The 25,000-nt window shown below is 40.0% G+C and overlaps 1 protein-coding gene across 1 annotated transcript in view; it reads right to left on the bottom strand.

The window, feature by feature from the left end:
* SKOR2 (SKI family transcriptional corepressor 2) overlaps window positions 1-25,000 on the bottom strand; it is a 44,049-nt gene that overhangs the window by 12,679 nt on the left and 6,370 nt on the right. The window contains 3 exon segments of the mRNA XM_017857799.1: window positions 1,345-1,412; window positions 11,953-12,051; window positions 12,428-12,493. Of these exon segments, the coding sequence (XP_017713288.1) occupies window positions 1,345-1,412; window positions 11,953-12,051; window positions 12,428-12,493 (233 nt within the window).

The raw sequence follows: 25,000 nt of genomic DNA on the forward strand, positions 1-25,000 counted from the left end.
GGCTGGAGTGCAGTGGCCGGATCTCAGCTCACTGCAAGCTCCGCCTCCCGGGTTTACGCCATTCTCCTGCCTCAGCCTCCCGAGTAGCTGGGACTACAGGCGCCCGCCACCTCACCCGGCTAGTTTTTTGTATTTTTTAGTAGAGACGGGGTTTCACCATGTTAGCCAGGATGGTCTCGATCTTCTGACCTCGTGATCCGCCCGTCTCGGCCTCCCAAAGCGCTGGGATTACAGGCTTGAGCCACCGCGCCCGGCCGAAAAAAATCTTCTTTAAGCAGCATCTTATGTAGTGGTTTTCAGAACTGAGAGTTGTTAACGATCACTTGAGATCAAGGAAAGTCAATTGCTTCAAAAATGACTGTTAGGAGTCGTCACTAACACTGGCATGATTTCTCCAATGAAGAATGGAAACATTAATAACTACCTTTCTTAAATAATCCTGACAAAAGAACTAGATATGGCTCTGTACACAAGACAGGCACATATGCATGGATCCATGCTTAATGGTTGAAACTTAGCATGGATCAGTACAGAAATGTCAAGCAACCCAAAGTGTAATAATTATGCTGGGAATATCACTAAGGATCAGTAGGTGTTTTTTATCCAGGTGATTAAATATATCTTGAATATATTGAGCAGAAATAATTTTCCCCATTGTACTCATGAAAATGAAGAAGCTTGGGAGACTCCTTTAAAAGCCCTAATGAATAATACTAGATGTATCTACATGGGGACAAAGGGCAAAAAATTCAGAAAGCAGACAAAAACCCAAAACAAAACCACTACATTTACTTATCAGACATCTTCCTGGTTTTGTTCCCATATAAATAGATCTTAGTGAGTGTCCATTTTAGAAATGATTAGGATAGAGTAATACATTTCATTTGGAAATCATTTATTTCTTTTCATCATCCTTCAAGTGAATTTAATTGATTAATTGTGCTCATTAATTGTGTTTTATTGGTAGTGGAGGGCCCAGTTCAAGTGTGGGTAGTGAAGGGAGAGGATAGAAGACAGTTGCCCTTCAATGAGCCCTTCACTGAGCACTGTGTTTGGGAAGTTTGCATAATGGAAGAAAATGCAGGTACCTTTGGTTTACCCACAGAGATAATTTACACATCTGTCTATTAACACATGGTAGGTAGTTACATTTAGAGGAAACATACTGCCACATCTGTTTATCCTGTGTCTAAGTAAATCTCTTGGTAATTAGCATCTAAGCCAGCTGAGCGGTAAGTGGACCAAAGGATTTCATGCAAAAACGTGAAAAGTTTCATACATATCGGGTAGTCTGAAAACAAACCAATCAAGTTGAATTTATTTTTAAGTAGAAATGCATCTTACAATTTGTAACTGTTGCACCATTTCTTCTCGGTAGGCTAGTTCCCTTTTCATCTGATCCTGAAAATTATCTGGTAGGAGAGAGAGATAGAGAAAGATTAACTAAAGTGTAACATCTACTTTTAGTTTAGCTAGTAAAAACATTATTGACAGTCCCATGGACAGCCCCCCTACTTTTAAGTCTTTTTTTCATAGGCAAATTATATGCTTGTTTGAAGAATGTTTTCAACCCTCTATAATTTAATCAGACTAGACAGTAAATTCTGAGAGTGTGTCTTATATTTTACAGTATCTCATATTCCGTCTAGTATTATCTCTTGCATATGGTTACACAGAAACATCCCACACAATCATGTTCTTTAACCTTTGCACACTTGTGCAAATCACAGGTATTGGGAGCTTCCACTCCCCATACTGTCTTCAGAAGTCCAGCACGAGTGAGGAGGGGCAGGCCTTGGATACAGCTGAGCATAGGAAATGCTGCCCCTCCTGCACATAATACCTTCTGGGTAAATAAGATGTGGGTCGTGAAAAATGCCTACCTGGCTTCACTGCAGCTCATCTCACTCCTAAGAGAGAGTACTTTGTCCTGACTCTCCTGTGCAGCAAACTCACCCTGGGATCAGCTTTATTTTATAGCCCTCCTTTGTCCTGGTGCCTTTCTACAGACCTTACCTTAATCTGAGAAGAAAACTTTAAGAGATACTGTCATGCAAAATATTTTTGCTATTCTACATATTGATCATATTTATTGCATTAGGGAAAAAATGACTTCCAAATGCAGTTTGGTGTTACATCTTCTCCATGTGATCCTTTTAAAAGTGTGGACTTGGCTAACTTTGCCTTTTTCTGCACTGAAGGAGAAATTAGCATGATTTCATATTGAATTTGTGGTTGATAGGGCAGCAGCTTGAGTAAATCAGAAACTTCATCATTATCTTTTCTTCTCTTCTTTTCATCTCCACCATCAACTAGTGTGTGAGTTCTATGTGTTCTACCTTCATCTTCTCCCCTCTTTGCCATCGTTACCTCCCACATGCAGGCACCTCATCCCTGAATTATTTTCCAACTGACCACCTGGCCTCCAGTCCCTTCCTCTCCAAATACCTTTAATTCCCTGCTTAAAAATCTCCAATGACTTTCCAACACTTTCAAGATAGTAAATCCTTTACCACTCATGAGATCCTGGGTACTTAGAGATGAAAAGGCTTTGTTCTTTTTATTTTTTTCAACTTCTACCTTTTCATAAGATTTGAATTTCTTATCCAACCCCAAACATATGTTCTAATTAATTTTTTAAAAAAGACCCAATCCCTACTGTCACCTCTGATTTTAATGTCAAAGTCACTGTAATAGAGGGAGGTATGTGGTGTCATGCAAAGATTGAGAGAGGAGCTGTCATTCATTCTGGGAGCATTAGAGGGAAGAGCTGCTTGAGCAGACACGTGGAGAACAGCATTCTATATAAAGACATGGAAGGAGGAGAGGGGAACTGCATATGGCTCAGCTGGCTGCAGCCAAGGACACAGAGGAAATCCCTTGCACCCCACCAGCCACCAAACCACTCTCCAATCCCCAACTATGCGTTATACTTGCAGCCTCTGTGCCTCTGCCCCTGCTGTAGTCTTGCCCTTGCAGTAAACAACTGCCTTTTCTTTAAAGTCCAGTCCAAATATTACCTCCTCCAGGAAGTCTTCTCCAATTCTGCAGCCCCTCCTGCCAAAATTATTTACCCTTTTTTTTTGTACTTCTCCAGTACCCTGTCCATACCTGTATTAATGCATCCATAATACACACTATGATTAGTTGTTATCTATCTGTCTCCCTGCTAAACAGTTGAGTTCTTAGAGGGCAGGAAGATACGTTTAGACACTTTAAAAATTTTCAAGGCCTACCACAGTGTCTGGCACACAGCAGGGGCTAGCTAATAAATGAGGAGTAAAAACACACAGAATTATTCACCAGCAGGTTGAGAGTCTGCCATCTATAGTAACTACCCCACTCTGGAGCCTCAGAACTTTATCTAAAGAAACAAAGATGTGAAATAACGTGCTCTTTTAGGTCTTTTCTTGCTCCAGCATGTTAAACTTTGATGACAGGCCGAGTGTGGTGGCTCAAGCCTATAATCCCAGCCCTTTAGGAGGCCGAGGCAGGAAAATTGCTTGAGCCCAGGAGTTTGAGACCAGCCTGGGAAACATGGAAAAACCCTGTCTCTACTAAAAGTACAAAAAATTAGTTGGGCATGGAGGCGCACGCCTGTAGTCCCAGTTACGTAGGAGGCTGAGGTAGAAGATTCATCTGAGCCTCGGAAGTCAAGGCTGCAGTGAGCTGAGATTGCATCACTGCACTCCAGTCTGGGTGACAAAGTGAGACTCTGTCTCAAAAAAAAAAAGAAAGAAAAATTTTTTGGTGACAAAATAAACTGACTTGATTGGGCTCCATGCACCCACTTGTCTTTCCTGTGCAGGGGAAATGAGGGAAAGATTTTGATTTACACCAACAACAATTAGGCATAAGGAACTATGTGAGGAGCTGGCACCCACCTCACCAGGTCAGGATGCTCTAGAGGTGGGTCAAAGGGTACAGGACAACAGGGGAACTAGCCCTCCACAAACTGCCCTGGTTCCAACACTTGGTCCTGCACTCTGGCCCGAAGGCCTCCAGGAAAATCAGTGTGGTTCCAGACACTGGAGCACATGGCAAGCAGGTCGCCCTCTGTGAAGGAGAAAACTTTCCTCTGAGCCTCTAGGGATCCAAGATGCCTTTGACCAGGGTAGTAAACTAAGATGAATTAGGAAGGAGGGGCTGCCTGAAGCCAACCTGGCTGGAGCACTTACTTCCCTGGGATCACAGAAGATTCTAATTTTAGTGGAGGAAACAGCTAAGGGCAATTCAGAGTGGAATGGTGAAAACTAGTCCTAACTTAACTCATGTTCATCATTCTATGATAGTACACTTAATATAATTCTGTAAGTTAACATGAAAAAAAGAAAAGAAGCCATTAAAGTATTAGAAAAAAATGGTAATTTTTTTTAAAGATTGGAGTGGGGAAGAACATAAAAGGCAAAAATCGTAAAGGAAAAGACTGGTTGATTTGATTAGACAGAAATTTAAAACTTTGGTATGCCAATAAATTACAAACAGATTAAACTCCCCAAACATAAAACACCATAGTCAACATTTAAAAGTAATTGATACAAACCAAAAAATACTTGCAACATGTCAAAGAATTAACATTTTAGTATATAGAGGGTTTATACAAATCAATAAGAAAATGAACACATCGACGGAAATATGGGGAGAGAACATAAATGGGCATTCACAAAACACATGAAAGGATGTTAGACACATGAAAAATGTTCAACATCACCAGCAATGAAAGAAAAGGAAATAATATGAAATACCAAAATTTCCACTTAAGTTAGCAAAGATTAAATGAAAAGATGATACATGCTCTTCCAAAGATGGGAGGAGAAATTAGTCCAAACTTTCTGAAAAGCAACTTGAAATTATATGTTAAGACCTTTAAAAATTTAATGCCCTGTGACACAGCAACACTTTTAGGAGTTTAACCTAAGGAAATAATAGTGGATACATGCAAAGACTTAGTTACAAGGGTGTCCACCATCTAAAACTTGGGCAAACCTTAATGTCCAATGTAACAGTATATTTATACACTGCTGTGTAGTAATGGAAAGAGGCACATTTTAGCTAAAACAAAAAGGAAGTAAAAAATGTTGTGTATTACATTTCATTTTGTTTTATAAAAGCATTTAATATGCATTTAAAAAGGCTGAAACTCCAAAATATTAAGAGTGGTTATCTCTAGGTGGAAAGATTATGGGTGATTTTGTTTCCTTTCCTTTTATTTCTGCATACTTAAAATTTTCCACAACAAGGATGTGTATAGCTTTGAGATATGAAGATTGTTAATTGGCAAACATACAAAAATCTAAAATTTTTTCTATGTTCTTTTTCTTTTTTCAATTTGAGACAGCGTCTCACTCTGTCGCCTAGGCTGCAATGCCATGGCACGATCTCGGCTCACTGCAACCTCTGCCTCTCGGGTTCAAGAGATTCTCCTGCCTCAGCCTCCCGAGTAGCTGGGGTTATAGGCATGCGCCACCATGCCTGGCTAATTTTTTTGTATTTTTAGTAGAGATGGGGTTTCACTATTTTGGCCAGGCTGCTCTCACACTCCTGACCTCAAGTGATCCACCTGCCTTGGCCTCCCAAAGTGCTGGAATTACAGGATGAGCCATCACGCCCAGCCATATTTTTTCTATGTTCTAAAGGTTGATGAAGACACAATTTAACTGGAGATGGAAAAAATCATTCTCTAATGAGAATCACTTATAACCCAACTATTTTTGGAAAATAATAATATAAAAGGAAGTAGCAAAGAAAAGCACTGAAGTGCAGCATGTCAGCCAACACAACAGCAAGGCTGCACACTGCAAACTCAGACAGCAGGAAAAGCCCAAGGGTTTTCCAAACAGCAATAAAGAGTATCTAGGCTACATTCCTAGAACCATAAGAAGACAAACCCATAGGGTACATCTGGTTCACCTGGAATGTTCTAAGCAAGCAGTGGGCTTTGGGGTTCAATTTGTTTACAACGTCTTCATTTTGTTATCTCTATTTTAAAGAACCACTGAACCTTTTTTTTTTTTTTGAGAGATGGTGTTGCTGTATCACCCAGGCTTAAGTGCAATGGTGTGACCACAGCTCACTGCAGCCTTGAACTTGGGTTCAAGTGATCCTCTCACCTCTGCCTCCTTAGTAGCTGGGACTACATGTGCATGCCACCACGCTTGGCTAATCTGTGTGTGTGTGTTTATGTAGAGCCAGGGTCCCAGCATGTTGCCCAGGCTGACTTTGAACTCCTGGGCTCAAGCAGTCCTCTTGCCTCGACTTCCCAAAGTGCTGAGATTACAGACCTGAGCCACTGTGCCCAGCCAAAACTTAAATTTTTTTTTCATAGCCATCTCCTACTGAAAGGACCAAAGCTTTTAATCTGTACAGTATTTTGGAATCTGCCCCGCTGCCCCCACCCCACACTTCATCTTCCAGAGTATGCTACAAAAAGAAAGAAAAAGGAAGGAAAGAAGGGAACCACTGAACATAAAATAAATTCAATAATGGCCACAGGTGAAAAACGTAGACAACCATATTCAGAGAGATGAGACGTAGTTTGTTTTTAATAACAAGGACTCTTAACAGTAATTTGGAAGAGCAATTTTTTTATAAGAATCTAAAATGATGACATTTTAGATAAAATCTAACATTTTTCATAAAGCCCCATTCATTTGTGCTTTCCTGTAATAACCAACTGGCCTTTCCACTCAGTTCTTCTAAGTGCCATGAATTTGTCACTAGATCTGCAAATCTAAGGATTCTACTCATGAGCCCTGGATACTCTCCTTTATACAACAGACTTCAGTGATCCAATTTCATCCTCCATTGTCAGTTTTAATCTCTTCGGGTATGACCCCAACGTTCCTATCAATCATTTATTGAGAGTGTGTTACGTACCCACAATATGCCAGGTGCTGCAGGTGGCAACGGAAGAACATTCTGAGTAGCCCTTCCCTGAATCTATTTACAATGCAGGTGTGGGGAGAGGAGAATGAAACAGAGGAGTCAACACAGAAAACTCATGGTACTAGAAATGAACACAACAGGACTTCAGAAAATGCTGCCTGCTGCAAGAGTGGAAAGGCTTCTTGGATGTGGCAAAACTTTAGCTGTGTCCCAGATAAGGAGGAGGACTTGAATGAGGGGAGGCACTCTGGACTAGAGGGAGACGGTGTGCAGAGGTGGAGGGAGAGGGGTGAGAGTGGTCTGCCAGGTAACTGGGGCTGAGCCTGGGGAGAAGCAGAAATAAGGGTGGAGAGGTTGCGGCGGTGGAGTGGGGGGCATACAATTATGGCAGGTTTTGAGAGTCAGAGAAGAGTTAACTTAGATATACCATGATAAACAGGGCAAATCATTCTAGCTTCTTGAGGTGAAGACTTGGTGCCAAATCTAGAGTTTTAGGAAGACAGGGCTAAGAGCAGCAGGCAGAAAGGGCTGGAGTGGAGAAGGGAGGTGAGGATGCAGGGCACCCTGCTGGTGAGGGCCTTCTCCATTCATTGCCACCTTTAGCAGGTCCCTTCTCCATTCATTGCCACCTTTAGCAAGTCCCAGGCTCGGGGCTAGGCCCTGAGGTTTTAAGATGGCTAGTGGGAATAAATCAAAATGAATAAAAACTACAGTAAAAGGATGAATGCTGTAATAAAGGAAGGCATAGGGTGTTGGAGGAAAAGAGAGGAAGAAGAGATACAATTGCTGGGCAAGGTGTACATAACGATGCAGTGGCAAAAATAACTTCTGGATTTACAGCTGCAAAAATGATAGACCAGTTGTGAGGGGGGAGTTTGGAATGGTGGCATTGGGGGTCACCTTTAATAAGTTACTCCTGTACAACTGAACATGATATTCATTACAAAACATGTTTGACCAGCCATCCTATTTTCATCTCAAAGTAACCTTGATAACAGTGGAGCCCCTCCTAATCCATTTCCCCAAACACCTACTCCCACTCAATTCCAGCTTCTCCTCTTTCCTTAGTATACCCTTCCTACCTCTCTGTTGTGTCCTACCCGGTTTGTTGATTAACCTTATTGTTTGGTATCAAAACAAGTTTCACTGCCTGTTCCACCCTCTATAATGACAGCTCAATAAACCTTTACAAGTTCTGGTTTCTTACATTAGCTAGTTTACTATACAGTCACTACAAGAATGTCAGCATCAAACTTTAAAACTGTATATAATAGCAACAACTCACATTTCATAGTAATTACTATGCATTTGTCACTGTGCTAAGCACTTCATGCCTTTCACTCATTTAATCCTCTCCACAACCCCAGGAGGTAGGTAGCAGTATTGCTATACTGTTGAAAAGAGATCAGGGAACTTGCCCAAGGTTACTCAGCTAGTGAGTAGAGCAGTCAGTATCCACACCTGGAACCATCTCTATGACCTGCCATGCTTCTCTGCCTCTGCTGTAATGGCAAATGGCTGCCATTATAGGAGAAATCTGCTTTCTCCTCCCCAGATTTCCCCATCAGGGCTACACATAAGTATTAGTGGAAAGCAGCTCTGGAAGCCTCCATTCCAGCAAGTGCAGAGACTTGCTTGTTTCTCTTCCTCCTCCCAACTGCTGCTCCCCAAGTGTGGAGACTTGTTTCTTCCTCCACCTCCGTCTTCTTCCCTCTTCCTCCTTTTCTGCCTCTTCCTCTTCCTTCTCCTTTTTCCCTCTATCCCTTCTTCCTCCTTTTCCTCCTCCTCCTCCTCCTCCTCTACCTGCCCCTCCTTTCTGTTATCTGTATTTGTACCCTCTCCATGCTTAGGATCATTCCTGTGGTCCTCATTAAACCTCAGAACCATGGCAATAAGCCAATTTTTTTTTTTTTTTTTTTTTTTTTTTTTTTTTTTTTTTTTTTTTTTTTTTTTTTTTTGAGACTGAGTCTCGCTGTCCGGGCTGGAGTGCAGTGGCATGATCTCGGCTCCCTGCAACCTCTGCCTCCCGGGTTCAAGTGATTTTCCTGCTCAGCCTCCTGGCTAGCTGGGATTACAGGAGCATACCACCACACCTGGTTAATTTTTTATATTTCTGGTACAGATGGGGTTTCACCATGTTGGCCAGGCTGGTCTCGAACTCCCGACCTCAAGTGATCTGCCTGCCTCAGCCTCCCAAACTGCTAGGATTACAGGTGTGAGCCACTGTGCCTAGCCAGAAGCCAAATATTTGGACCCAAGTTTAGAAATGCTTTTCTAGAGCTCAGTGCTGTTCCTCTCCTTTTCATCTTTCTGTTTCATAATCACCATCATAATTGCACTTATCCTGTGCCCAGCATGTGCACAGCACTTCGCATAGATCTCTCATTTAGTCCTCTCATTCTTCTATGCAACAGGAATTATCTGCCCCATTTTACAGTTTCCAAGGTCATACAACCAGCAAGTAGCAGAGCCTGAAAATGAACTCAGGTCTGGCCAAGTTTTGAGCCTAGATTCTTAATTCTCACATGCTACAGCTCCTAGCCTAGGTCCACAGTGCTCTATGTGAACTGGAGTTTAAGTGTGGTGACTGTGAGCATCTGTTCACCTCCTAGTAAAAAGCTTTGCACAACTCTCGCAAGAATTTCCCTATGCTTCTTTCCGAGAGGCTTCGCAAAGCTCGGTTTTCCCCTTTTCATCTGAGTGAATCTAAATCTGTCTCCTAGCCTCACGGCCCCTCACATTTAGTTAACAAGCACATAATGTGCATTTGCTATTTTCATCCGTGTGAAATTGACTGCCTCTTTGTGGTGTATCTAAACCACGCATTATTTAAACTTGGGCACACACATGCCACTTCCTTGGTCAGTGGAGTATGTTACAGATAAGAAAGAGGAAATTTTTTTGTTACTGTTTAATTGAAGTGTTTCATATATGTGGCAATCACAGAACATACATATTAATGCACATCAAAATGATGAATGAGAGGTCTGAATTGACACTGGCCAGTACCTCACATTCTAACATTTTGTTTAACGGAAACATGTTGTATTACAGAGCAGTTACTAAGAAAAATATAAATTATTATGGATTACTTAATTCCTTAGAATGAATATGAATTAGCTTTTATTAATGGGATGAATTATGACTACAGAGGTTTCATAGGGAGTTAGAAGGGCATGTTAGGGATTCAACGGGACTTGGACCCACTCTGCTAGATCTAAAAGCAGGGACCTGCAAACTCAACAGTTAGATAAACATCAGCTATTGGAAAAACATATTATTCAATGCCTCTCATTGGGGCAAGGAACTGTGCAGTATTTCTTAAGATACAGTTTCAAAAGTTAGAGAATCCTAGATCCTTTCAAAGCACCTGTTTCTTATGGTTTCAAAGATACTTTAAACGTTTCTCCTTTTCTCAAAGCTGTAAGTATCACAATATTCCTAATTATGCTATCAAAAGCTATTGCCCATTCTCCTCCTTTCAATCGCATTCTAAAGCCCTGCAGGCATTCTCTGAATTCAAAATAACTGAAGTACCATGAACTCCAACCTCCTTTGGAGTATGCAGAGAGGACACACTTTGCAGACCCTCCCATTCCTTGTGGTCAGAGTTCTCTTCCATCATGCAGTTACCTCTACATTTTGAATCCTCACTTTTAAATGTTCTGGTCAAATTCAGTTTGACATGTTAGCAGGAACCTGGTGCTATTCAAAAATGCTACCTAAGCATGTCATTCAGTTGTGCCAATGATTACATTTAGGAAGCCCTAATGAATGAAAACCTTCAGGCTGGCATTATTGGAATTATCACAATTATTTAAAAATCTTCCAGGTGCTGATACAGGAATCATCTGGCACAGGAATTGCCAACTTGAGTTTTGTGATTTCTGGGTTAATAAGAAGCATGCTGACATTCTAAAACAGTGCCCTGGAAAAAATTAATTTTAAATATATATAATTAGAAAAATAAGTTTGCAGGCCAGGCACAGTGGCTTATGCCTGTAATTCCAGCACTTTGGGAGGCTAAGGCAGGCGGATCACCTGAGGTCAGTAGTTCGACACTAGCCTGACCAATATGGTGAAACCCTACCTCTACTGAAAATACAAAAATTAGCCAGGTGTGGTGGTGTGTGCCTGTAGTCCCAGCTACTCGGGAGGCTGAGACAGGAGAATTGCTTGAACCCAGGCGGCAGAGATTGCAGTGAGCCAAGATTGTGCCACTGCACTCCAGCCTGGGTGACAGAGTGAGACTCCATCTCAAAAAGAAAAAAAAAAGTTTGTATACTATTTTCCCACTGTCCTTTCTCTGGAGAGGGGAAGATGACTAAATCAAACTCCAGAAAGCTTGAAAAACACTACTGTGATGTATTTGTCCAGATGTGACCCAGACCAGGTCAGGTGAATTTTAAAACTCTGGACACCTACCATAAAGTTTTAGAAAATTCCAAGACTCTAGGAATAGAACCAACAGTTTTTAGGCTACAATATCTCCTGCCTCTAAATTCAGAATGGAATTTTAACATTAAATATGGATGGGGAATCTAAAAGTACTACAATTATACAATTTCATTTAATAAAATAGATTTGTGTACACTGAACTGTTAAAGTTTAGATTTTCATATTTATACATATCTCAAGCATCAGGAAGCTATCTATCCAGAACAATCTGAGAATGAAAGTTAACTTTTTCTTGTTTCCCCTACTTTAGAGGATGTAAATACCTGAGTAGTTCTTTTGTTTTAAAATCTATAATCTAAATCTATCTAAATATTTAAATATATTTACATATTTAATTATATATTTACACACATTTTAAAATATGCACAACATACACATACAGATACATGTATATCCATACATAAATACCAAAAGGTTCTTGTAAGAAATTCTATCTGTGAGTCAATTCAAAGCCTAAATAAAACTAAAATTTATGAATATTTAGGCAGACCATGGGAAGACTGTGTGTGTTTTGCACAATCACTTAACACTTAGAATTACATTCTTAAGCCTAATAATAGAAACGTAATCAATTATCATAGATACAATGAAATAAAAGTGATTTCTTACTGAATACTGGGAAAGACGTATTTCCTTTTAACACCTGGAATTCTTGTTCCAGTCGTCTCCGTAAATCTATTTGTTCAAATAAAACCTTCTGAAGTTCTTCTAATAAAAAAAAGAAGAGTCATTTTACTAATCTTTACAAATAACTCTCCAGAGAACTGTTACATATGGCAATTTATTATTATAAGACAAAATATTTACCAGTTTAAAAAGTGTTGCATAGACATAGGATAGATTTTGTGCAGAAATCCATGAATATAAATCAATGTAATATATTATTTTAAAGTATTATATTACAGTGTCATGTATTGATTGATACGTATGCATTAATCTCAATTATATCCATCCAATGGTCCATATATTATTCATATGTTGCTTGTCAAGCTAAAAATATGGTGTAGGACAAAAATATCCTCCTATTATCTCCACAGTCGTTTAAAGCTAAGAGAAGTTCTACAGAATTGAAACTTCCATTTACCTTTCCCCATATTTTCTACATCCTTTTTGAGTGAATGAGGTGAATTAGTTTCTTGTGTGTGTTCACCTTTTAAAAAAGGAGAAAAAATATTATTAGTTTTGTGTAGGCTAGTTCTGCAAGTTTTCCTTTACATTTTCTTTTAGTATCTGCAAAACAGTTTATTTAATATAACCTGAAATTGGAAGTCCTCATAACCAAATGTTGTCCTCATTTACTCACATACAATCCTTCTGAAACATGGAGGGGAGGTGCAGAAAAGGAGAGCAGAGCCTGCCCGGCCTGTGATGGCAGCTCCAGAAAAGCAGATTCTTGAAGTTATTCCCTCTCCAGCCCCCTACTGCTATCTATCCTTTACAAGGAAGGAAATTTCTAGAATGGGCAAAAGGGGAGTCTGGATAGTCAAGATTTCTGGTAGAAATCTGATTGGAGTCCCACTTGTCCTTGAAGGGAGGAAGCTTGATTTGAATAGAAAGGTTCTCAAGACTAGAGGCAGGGGCCCAGCCTTCTTGGGCCATCAAAATTTGGGACACTGAAAAAGAAGTGGGAGGAGGCTTTGAGCTGTGATTGATAAACCTGGAGGGGTTTCCTAATAACTGATAGTTTGTTTTTATTTAAAAAAAAAAAACAAAACAACTTGGGCGGGGCGCGATGCCTCATACCTGTAATCCCAGCACTTTGGGAGGCCGAGGTGGGCAGATTACCTGAGGTCAGGAGTTCAAGACCAGCCTGACCAACATGGAGAAACCCCATCTCTACTAACATACAAAATTAGCCGGGCGTGGTGGTGCATGCCTGTAATCCCAGCTACTCAAGAGGCTGAGGCAGGAGAATCGCTTGAACCTGGGAGGTGGAGGTTGCGGGGAGTTGATATTGTGCCATTGCACTCCAGCCTGGGCAACAAGAGAGAAACTCTGTCTCAAAAAAAAAAAAAAAAAAATCAACTTAAGGCTAGGTGCAGTGGCTCATGTCTATAATTGGGAGGCGGAGGCGGGAGGATTGCTTGAGGCCAGGAGTTCAAGACCAACCTGGGTAACACGGCAAAACCTTGTCCCTACAAAAATAGAAAAATTAGCTGAATGTGGTAGTGTGTGCCTGTAGTTCCAGCAACTTGGGAGGCTGAGGTGGGAGGATCACTTGAGCTCAGGAGACTGAGGCTGTAGTGAGCTGTGATTGCACTACTGCACTCCAGCCTGGGTAACCCTGTCTCAAAATTAAAAAATAAATAAATAAAATAAAAAGTAAAAAAAATTAAAAATCAACTTAGACAAAATAAGTTAACTTATATTAGTTTGTGAACAGTTACTTGCTTGCTGGTATCTCTTCACTGCTCTTCCTTGACCAAAGAAAACTATACTGTGAATAAAGGTTAGATCATTATTCCTATTTAGCTTACGTGCTAACTAGGATGGCAAGTTAAGAAAATGTCTGTATCCGGCTGGGCGCGGTGGCTCAAGCCTGTAATCCCAGCACTTTGGGAGGCCGAGACGGGCGGATCACGAGGTCAGGAGATCAAGACCATCCTGGCGAACACGGTGAAACCCCGTCTCTACTAAAAAAATACAAAATCTAGCCGGGCGAGGTGGCGGGCGCCTGTAGTCCCAGCTACTCGGGAGGCTGAGGCAGGAGAATGGCATAAACCCGGGAGGCGGAGCTTGCAGTGAGCTGAGATCCGGCCACTGCACTCCAGCCTGGGCGGCAGAGCGAGACTCCGTCTCAAAAAAAAAAAAAAAAAAGAAAAGAAAATGTCTGTATCCACAGTGATGAATTGAGTCTACACATCCAGTCTAAATAAACCAGACTCCAATCATTCAGGCAATCAGAATTTTTAAAAACTTCAACCTGCTATCCTCAATACTCACATAATTTAATCAAGCTTTTCATTTCTGTCTGAAGAGGTTTGGTAGAACAAACAAAGGGGCTCTGAGGCTTCATGGATCCCCCTCCCTTTCCCCCCATCCCTCCTCTCTGTCCCCAAAGTTCCTTGCACAGGCCTCAAGCACGGTGCTGTCTCCTTACTCCCCTTCCTCACTCAGTGGGCCATGTGTTACTTGGGGGCAGGGGCTAGGTATGGCCATTGCTTAGCACAGTGCTGAACATACAATAAGCACTCAATAAAAGGTTTGTAGTTGTTTCTGAAAAGGACCCCAGGAGGTTGTAAATTCTAAATTACAGCGTGGGCCAGAATTCATCAAAGATCTCCTTACTATTTAGTTCCCTCAGCAAAAAACAGAATGTAATGGCCCTGGGCACTTGTAGAAGTACAGGGAGATTTCTTTGCCGAGGTAAAAATTTCTGCAAAGAGGGAAACAGAATTTCTCCCTGAAGTGGTGAACTATAACAGTATCATGGACAGACAGGAAAATTTTCAACATGATATTATCAGCGGCAATTCAAGTGCATTTTACTTGATGACTGTGGGGAGTATGTTTGTGTGTGTTTGTGCATGTGCGTGTGTGTGTAGGTAAATACATCTGTGAAAATATATGCAAATATTCCAGAACATATGCATCATTAGGGGAAGGAGCCTAATAATATCCTTGGCATCCCTAAGTTCCTGAGTAGTAAGCATCTTCTCTAATATCCAGATTAGATTCCTACATCCTCATTCTCATCTTGGACATGACCTCTCTATAGGTTCAGATGTACTCTTGAACCTTGATACCTTGGCTTTCTTCTCCATATAAAAAGAAAATAGAGAGGAAATATCTGTGAAGCATTTTAAATATAGACCTCAATGCAATTCCTAGAAAAACACTATTATCTAAAACAAGAGTAACATGAAGGTTGATAACAAATCATTAATGTGTAAACCAAGAAAAACAGTATTTTGAAATGAAGATACATGCATATTATGTGCAGTCTCAGTTAACCACTTAAAGGTGTATTTCAAAAATACTGGCATACAATATTGAATCTGAACAAGAGAAGAAAGAGGCATGCATGTATCTCTGTGTTTATCTGCAGGGCATAATGACACTACTGTTCTACAACTTTCTCAACCACTCAAAGCATGATTTAAATGAGATCTTTATTTTTGAATAGGCAATTCTAGAAACCATAGTCTTATCAAATTATAGACCAGATTCCTTTTGACTCTTTAGTATATTTTGTGGACTGTTTATCTTATATTATGTTTCAGTTAGATAGTTGAATTTAAAAATTAAAATGTGATATGTAAAATGCATTTCTTTCCTATTTCATAATTAGTAGCTTTACATTGGTATGAAACCACTAAACAAGCAGCTAGTAAATGGAGACTATATTAACCACAGGCAAATCTACTGATGATGTTAATAAAAAGCTTGTCTTTTCATCAGCTTTGTAGAGGTTTTATTAACACTTTGCATCGGCATCTATTTCAAACAGATATTTTGCTGCATCTTCCGGGTAAAATCTGCCAATTTTGAGCTTAGAGGATTCGAATGCCTCACTTACAAAGGGTTTTTAAAATGGCTAAATGTGAGGTAAATAAGAAGCACAGAAGCCTCTGCTGCCTTTTGTATATCTTTTACTGGACTGTTGCCTTTCGCATATTACTAATCTGTGAAAACCAGATTGTTAATGGTGGTTAAAAATGACCTCTGGGAGCCTGGATAGATTTGTTCACTATTGCTGCTAATGGTTTCCATCTGGTTAAAAAAAAAAAGGCAGTCTAATACTAGATTAAATAAATGTGATTTAGTTGACAGTGAGCTCCCAATTTTTATAAAAATTCCATCAGGTTGGCTACATTTTACTTTCTCAGAATTAATGAATGGGTTTGGAAACATCCCTAAATTAAAGTGCTTACTTTTTTATCTCCTATATTCCCCTCACCCCTTTTGTTTTTAAATATGGACTGCTTCAGAAATTTGTTGTCATCCTTGCAGAGGGGCCATACTAATCTTCTCTGTATTGTTCCAATTTTAGTATATGTGCTGCCACTGGATTCCTCTTTTAAAAATGGGGTTGGTGAGCTGGATGTGGTGGCTCATGTCTATAATCCCAGCACTTTGGGAGGCTGAGGCGGGTGGATCACCTAATGTCAGGAGTCAAGACCAGCCTGGCCAACATGGTGAAACCCCTTCTCTACTAAAAATACAAACACTAGCCGGGCATGGTGGTAGACGCCCGTATTCTCAGCTACTTGGGAGGCTGAGACAGGAGAATCTGTTGAACCCAGGAGGCAGAGATGGCAGTGAACCGAGATCACGCCACTGTATTCTAGCTTGGGTGACAGAGCAAGACTCCATCTCAGAAAAAAAAAAGGGGAGGGAGGGGTGGTGGTCGGGGGAAGCATAGCGATTCTAACAGTGTAGAGTTGTAGGAGAGAAAATTATACATGGAAGAAGCATGTTTCTTGGAAGCCTGGCCTCAAACATGTCTAAGACTATAGAAAAAAACTAGTTTGAAGTTGGAGAGTAATGGGTAACTAGGGCATAAAATGTCTCCTGTGGATGGAAGTGACTAAAAGCTGCTGCTAAAGGCCCGGGGCCATGGCTCACACCTGTAATCCCAGCACTCTGGGAGGCCGAGGGAGAGTGCTTGAACCCAGGAGTTTGAGACCAGCCTGCACAACATGGCGAAACTCTGTCTCTATAAAAAAGACAAAAATTAGCTGGGCATAGTGGTACACTCCTATAATTCCGGTTACTCTGAGTGGGAAGATCACTTGAGCCCTGCAGGTCAAGACTGAGGTGAGTCATGACTGCACCACTGGCCACGGCATTCCAGCCTGGGTGATAGAGTGAGACCCTGCCTTAAATATAAAAAAGAAGAAAAGAAAAAGCTGCTGCTTAGGAAGGTGTCTACACGAGGACTTTCCAAGTGCACATTTGCAGGACCAGTTCATTGTGACCTGCATGGTTTCTGAGAATCCTGCAGCATCATGCTGTATCAGGGAAACTACATCACTGCTGAGCACAGCTGGAGACCAGAGAGCCTGGAATGTCAGGAGCCTGCTTTCCTGGTCTCTCCAAGGTCCTCCAACAGCAGTGGTTCCATGTTCCAGGTGAATGTTCCAACCCACTCTTGGTTCTGCCCTCACATGTTATTAGAAACTGGAAGTACGAGAAAGGTGGGTGTGAGAAGTAAAATGCTGAACCAGATATGAGCAGTAAATAGCAAATGAAGAGGAGATGGAGTATATGAACAATATAAACAAGCAAAAAAAAAAAAAATCAGCAACAACAACAAAAAACAGCCAACAGATTCAATAGCACTAGCTTTCAAGGCACTAGAATAATTACTTTCTGTTAAATACCATGGCAGGCCTCTGCTCAAGAACCTGCAATGGCTCCCTATGGTCTCCATCAAAGACTCCACTCTAAAGTTCTCCCCCCAAAGTCTCTAGGTTCTCCCATAATCTTGTTCAACCTGCTGAGCTGCTGAGCCATCCTGTCTCCTTTTTTTTTTTTTTTTTTTTTTTGAGACAAGGTCTTGCTCTGCCACCCAGGCTGGAGTGCACTCACACAATCCAGGCTCGGGCTCACTGCAGTCTCAACCTCCTGGGCTCAGGTGATCCTCTCACCTCAGCCTCCCAGGTATCTGGGACTACAGGTGCACACCATCATGTCTGGCTACTTTTCTCCTGTATTTTTTTGTAGAGACGGGGTTTCGCCATGTTGCCCAGGCTGGTCTTGAACCCCTGAGCTCATGTGATCCATCCATCTCGCCCTCCCAAAATGCTGGGATTACAGGCCTCAGCCACTGTACCCGGCCCATCCTGTCTTTATTGCCTAACAGGCATTTATTTTTCACATCTGCTGCTTACATCTGCCTTACGTCATTTCTCCATCCTAAGGTGCCCTCTCCTCTCTTCCTTGTGCAACCAAAATCAGAATGCCATCCAAGTCTTCTCTTGTTCAGGATTGAATGCCTGTGTCCCCCTTATCCCCAAATTCACACATTTAAATCCTAACCCCCAAGGTGATGGTATTGGGGGGGGAGGGGACTTTGGGAGGTCATGAGGGCAGAACACTCATGAATGGGATTAATGCCCTTATAAAAGCAACCCCAGAGACCTCCCTTCCTACTTTTCCACCATGTGAGGACACAGCAAGAAAACAGCCATTTATGAACCAGAAAGAGAGCTCCCTCACCAATCACTGAATCTGCCAGTGCCTTGATCTTGGACTTCCCAGCATCCAGAACTGAGAAAAACAGATGCTGTTTAAGCCATCCAGTTGATGGTATTTCTTTTTTTTCTTTTTTTTTTTTTTTAATAGCAACCTGGCCAGCCTAAGACGTTTTTCTTCCATAAGGCTTTTTCAACTTCTGCAAATCTTACTGATTCATCCCTTCCTTGGCTGAACTTCTAAGTGCTTATTGCCTTTATTTTGCCCCTTTGTACCTGATGTTCTAGGTCTTCCTAGAAGTCTTCCTAGTCTGGTCTTCCTCAGCTAGAAAATATACTTTCTGAGGGAGAGAGATCCTACCCTACAGCTAATCCCCATCACTACTACCTTAGGAAGGGGTACAAATATATTCCACGAATACTTGTTGTACTTTTTAATCCATTCTGCTTTGTAAGAGAAATACCAACTAACGCTATTCTAAATCCTTAGTTGTCATGAAGGGTTTTAAAGCACTTTTTCCTACATGTGAAAAGCACATTTAATCCATTTGCATATTCTGACTAAATTAGGTTAACTATACATTCAGTTTTCTGGGGAAATTCGTGATGCTCCAATAGAAAATAAGTTTTGTTCTCATCTGACATTTTGAAAATTTCTTTAAGGAACAAACAAAACTACAGCACTAACTTTTAACTATGACCTGAAAATATTAATAAACATATATGTCTGCTGTGGTCTCCAACAGCAAAAATATTGTACATTTTTAGAGCTCATTTAACTATAAGAGCCGAATGAATGGTCAGGTGACCTGTTCTGTTGGTGGACATGAGAGAGGAGAAGCTGATTAAACAGTTATCACTCTTCTCAAGCTGAACTCTGAATTCAATAAGTAAGAGCATTTAAATATTGCGTCCTGCACACATATAGAGTATACCATGTATATGGGGTACAATATGAAACTTTTGCCATTTGAATAAAGAGTAAAAAACATGGCATTCACCCACCCCTTCTATGGAAATACATTCTTTCACCTCCCCACTATTTTCTTTCTTTCTTTCTTTTTTGAGACAGGGTCTTGCTCTGTTGCCCAGGGTGGAGCGCAGTGGTATGAACATGGCTTACTGCAGCCTGTCCTTCTGGGGTCACGTGATCCTCCCACCTCAGCCTCCAGAGTAGCTGTGCCACTATGCCAGGTTAATTTTTAAAAATTTTTTGTAGGTCTCCCTATGTTGCCCAGTCTGGTCTCAAACTCCTGGGCTCAGGGAATCCTCCTGCCTCATTCTTCCAAAGTGCTGGGATTATAAGCATGAGCCACTGCACCAGGCTGCCCCGAGTCTTTTCATCCCTACTTGGTTTCCTACTCCTTGTCTTGGCTGTCTCCCTTTTAAATTCTCCCTTGAGCCAGTATCCAGTGCTTAGAAGCATGGCCCCAGCCAGCAGCCCCAGGGACTAAGCGGTTGCTTATCACTGAAATGGCCTCTATGTCCTTCCAGAACTATTATTGACACTTGATGAAAAATATTTGGAGAATTTTTTTTTTTTTTTAAATAGAAGGAAAATGTCTGTCCACAGAGGAAGTCTGCAGAAAGAAAGAAAGAAAGTGTGTTATTTAATTGAACACTCACAGGTAAATTTAGTAAATAATTTTTTTTCTTTTCTTTTCTTTTCTTTTTTTTTTTTTGAGAGGGAGTCTCACTTTGTCACCCAGGCTGGAGTGCAGTGGTGCAGTCTTGGCTCACTGTAACCTTTGTCTCCCGGATTCAAGTGATTCTCCTGCCTCAGCCTCCCGAGTAGCTGGGATTACACGAGGCCACCACCACACCCGGCTAATTTTTGTATTTTTAGTAGAGACAGGGTTTTACCATGTTGGGCAGGCTTGTCTTGAACTCCTGACTTCAGGCAATCCACCTGCCTCGGCCTCCCAAAGTGCAGGGATTACAGGCATGAGCTACTGCACCCGGCCAATTTAGTAAATAAAATTATTTTGGTTTAAGGCTGTCTGTACATGAGATACACATGCACTCTAACATCTGGATGAAGAAAGGTATAATTTCAGTCAAGAGTCCAGATGTTTCCATAGTTTGTGCAGACTCATGTGCTAGCAGTGTCTGTGTTCTGCTGCAAGGGAGCACACCCTAGAAGAGAAGGCATCTCCTGCATGCAAAGCTCCAACAATCTTCGCATGCTGCTCCCAATGCACCTTCTTGCCGTTTCAGCCTGGGCTGAGGCTCTGTCCTCCTGCTGTTCAACAGCAGGCACAGGGCCTGGCCACTGTTGAACAGAAGCTACATGTATGCATGTTTAACTCCCAAATAAACTCTGAATTTTAAAATTGATCTTAGTCTTATAATCTGCTTCTCAGTGAGATTTTCTGGATTTTTTATTTTCTCTATCTCTGACACTCTATCTTAGAGCTATAATTTGGATAGGGTCAAAATTAATCTACAGTTAGTGTAATAGTATATTTAAGAATAACCAAAATATAGCACAACATATGGCATAGAGAGGTTTTTAAAAACACTTTGCATTAAGGCATTAAAGAATCAATTATATAAAAAGCAAGGTTAAGTAATTTTCTCCTCTATCAGTGGGATACAGACTTCTAATTTCTTGCTGTTAAATTCTACACTGAATGACTTCCCCTGTGACGTTTGGCACTTCAGTGAGGTCACAGAACAGAAAAGAAAAAAAAATCAATACCACTGGAGAGCATATGCTACAGAATGAACTAACTAAATATTAACTCCATTAGTGAAAAAATAAAAAGCAGCAAGTGCAAGATTAACTAATACCGGTGGGATTATAGTAAACTAAGAGTTATGGCAAACTTTACAATTCATGATCAAAATTTATTGCAAGGTGCATACACATTGCATCTGGAATCAGTAAATTAAATATCTTTGATTAGTGCATCTCCAGTTCATTTAGAAAGGTCTTGAGTTTTAGAACTGGTGTTGTGAGTTAATGCTGTTTAATTTTTTTCGTGGACATTTTTTTTCATTGCCTTCCTCCATCTCCTTGAGTTCTGCATTTTTAACAATCATTAGTAAGAAGGAAACTTTCATAAATAAAAATAAACAAATATCTGAAATAAGGAAATTATTTAATTTCGAATCCATGTATTGAAAGACTTCACAATACATTGTACATAACTAAATGTTGCTAGTTAAAACTAGAGGTGGGAGGTTTTATCAAATTTTATAGGTAATTAACTGAGGCACAAAATAGTTTAAGGGTTTACCTAATGTCACCTAGTGAGATAATTAAAACTTAGATCTACTAGTTCATACTTTAAAGAATTTTCTTTTTTCCTTTTTTTTTTAAAAAATCATAAGCATGTTTGAAAATAGAATGGAATAATGAATCAGAGTGCTTCATCCGCTATATATTCATGAGAAATGTAATTGCTTCTTACTATTCTCAGAAATCTGTCCATAGCATATTAAGTACACTAGAGAATCATACCAGTGAAAATCAAATTGATTTTAAAACTTCTATACATATAAAAAGATGCAGTTGCACTCGCACTGCAATGGCACCGGCGTTTCTCCAGTGAAGGGGATTGAAAAGTGGGGATGACTCCACTTTACCTGATTTCCTTGACCTGCAATAGCTTTGAGCTGTCTTACCAGCTTACCTCACTGCATTCAATTTCAAATCACTTAACTTCACTAAAGTTATTCAAAACGGATATGCAAAACCTTACTCTGGGATTGCAAGTGGAAATACTGTCATTTATATTTTTAAGTAGGTAATATTTTGACCAAACTACCATTCCCCTTATCTATCTGACTTGGGTCTAATTTTAAAGAATCTAGAGATAAAAGTTCTCCTGGCTTTTGGGTAATTTTGGCTGCTTAAGAACTTCATGTTTGGTCCCTCTAAGCATACAGAATTATATCTGCTGTATGTAAGGTTAATGACCATTAACAGGGAGATTTTTTAAAAATCGTTTAAAAATGTAATCTCTTTGAAATTGCTGAAAAGTAATGGTTATCGATAAGGCTGAAAGATTAAAGAAAGGCTAAACTTAATTAAAATGATGAACTAAAAGATCAAAAAAAAAAAAACTAAAAACAAAGTATTGTTGCTAAACTGAATTTTTTTAAGGGATCAATTAAATATAGGTCTATATCTTTGTTCAGAGAAAGGTCATAGAGATTTTCTGATTAACGATATTTATGGTTGCCACGGGAGTGAAAATTCCTATAAAATCAAAATTGCATACTGACTTATCAGGCAGTTTGAAAAGACATTTCATTCTTTTTTTTGTTATAGCTATATAAGCATAGAAATAAAATATTGATATTTTCCAATAATAATGGTTGAATTAAACATTGGCTAAAGGGACATAGGGTTATATAAATCTTATCAAATTTTTTTTTGTGTAGACTACTATCATAGTACTCATACTGCCTTCTTAGGTAATCTGTCTCCTCCTCTTGATTGGAAGCAATGTGAGGGCAGGGACTGGTGTTGATTTCTATTTCTGAATTCCCAGAGTCTAGGAAAGTACTTAGCACACAGTAGGCATTCAAAGATATTTGTGGAGTAAATAAGTAAATAAACAAATGAATGCTATCATGTAGATAACGGCTGTTACATGGGGGAAAATATCTTCATTAATGAGTAAAGAATACTGGATAAAACATTTGGCTGCTACCACTCCAAAGCAGCTAATCACAAGCGCTCATAATCTCTTTGGCTCATCTGAATTTCTGACACTTTGCCAAATAAATGGATAAATGGATTCTTGGAATCTGACCACAAGTAAATACATGAATACCAAAACATAGGTCACTTGGGCCCCCAGTCTGGGATTTTCCCAAATGTGTATTTCAATCTGAAGACCATAAGCTAATATTTTCTAAAAGCAATGGCAGCTGAAGGTGCACCAAGTTAAGTCCCACAACAATCCAAACCCTTTAAACACTTCTTGGTGTTTAAAACATTTCCACACGCTAAGCCAAAAACCCCATAAGGATGAAGTTCTTGTGACCCAAGATTTCAAGGTAAAGTTAACAAAATATAGCCTTCACCTGAAATTTGCTTATTTTGATAATATATTTTTATCCCTTCCATGTTTCACCTGTCTCCCATTCAATACAGGATAATAAGATTGTATAACCTCCTACTACATACTTCCCGGAATAATGTGAGAATGAAACTGTGATATAGAAAAATCAATGCGGAACAAGTTTCTCCGGCAATCTGTATCAAATTAATTATTGTGAGGTAGGGACTAGCAATATATCAATAGTATCACTAGGTGTTATTACCAATATAACTATTGACTGCACTGCCCTGAGCTCCAGGCACTGAGGAATTATGTGAACGCCGATCCTGACTGCACTTTTACTTACTTCCTTTTAGCATTTATATTTCCATCTTAATATCAAACAACAGTAGATTCCATGGTTTTTATCTGCTTGGCTATCATTCTTGAGGTTCCGATGGCTTGTTAGGGTTTACTACACTCAATAAGCATGCGGAAAACAAACCCCTCTTAAAGCCAGGAATTTGTTGTCAAATTCCATCCAAATCAGAGGAAGATGAAAGAGAGAAATTCAGTTTTTAACAAATATATAGAGACTATTAACATACATAAAATGGAGAGAATACAGCTCTGTGAAGGGATTAGTTTGTTCAAATATATTTATTAATAGATTGCTTACAGGTATGGGTATGCATGGTTGTTGAAGTGTTAACTGAAAACTTTTTTTAAAAATTATGAATGCTAGCTGTTAAATGCAGTGTAGGAAATTAAAGTTCCTAAAAGTAAATTTCAGACTGAAATTTGGATTTTCTCATTCAATTTATAGAAACTATTTTTTTTTTTTTTTTTGAGACGGAGTCTCGCTCTGTTGCCCGGGCTGGAGTGCAGTGGCCGGTTCTCAGCTCACTGCAAGCTCCGCCTCCCGGGTTTATGCCATTCTCTTGCCTCAGCCTCCGAGTAGCTGGGACTACAGGCGCCCGCCACCTCGCCCTGCTAGTTTTTTTTTTGTATTTCTTAGTAGAGATGGGGTTTCACCGTGTTAGCCAGGATGGTCTCGATCTCCTGACTTCGTGATCCACCCGTCTCGGCCTCCCAAAGTGCTGGGATTACAGGCTTGAGCCACCGCGCCCGGCCTATAGAAACTATTTTAAACATCAAATTTCCCATAATTTTGTACGAATCATTGTTACCTCTTGAAAAGCTATTGCACATGTTCCATCTTTTATAGCATATTTACAAAATTTAAATTTTTTCTACAAGAATTTGTACCCAAATACAGTTCAGCAGAAGTAGACTTATGAAGATTGATGTTTATCTAATAGATAAATGAAGTTCAGGGTCTGGAGTAAAGTTTGATATCTGTCTAAATGTGCTATTTTGTGTTAAATACATGTATATGATAATTTGAACTTTAATATTACCAATAGCCAACTCCAAGATAAAAACCTCCAAATGTAGGCAGTCAAAAACAACTTAAAACTAATGTGTGTAAATTATAATGCACCAATTTTAACAAGTGAC

Source organism: Rhinopithecus bieti, unplaced genomic scaffold (genome assembly GCF_001698545.2).
Source record: "Rhinopithecus bieti isolate Rb0 unplaced genomic scaffold, ASM169854v2 scaffold_42084, whole genome shotgun sequence".
Taxonomy (NCBI): Eukaryota; Metazoa; Chordata; class Mammalia; order Primates; family Cercopithecidae; genus Rhinopithecus; species Rhinopithecus bieti.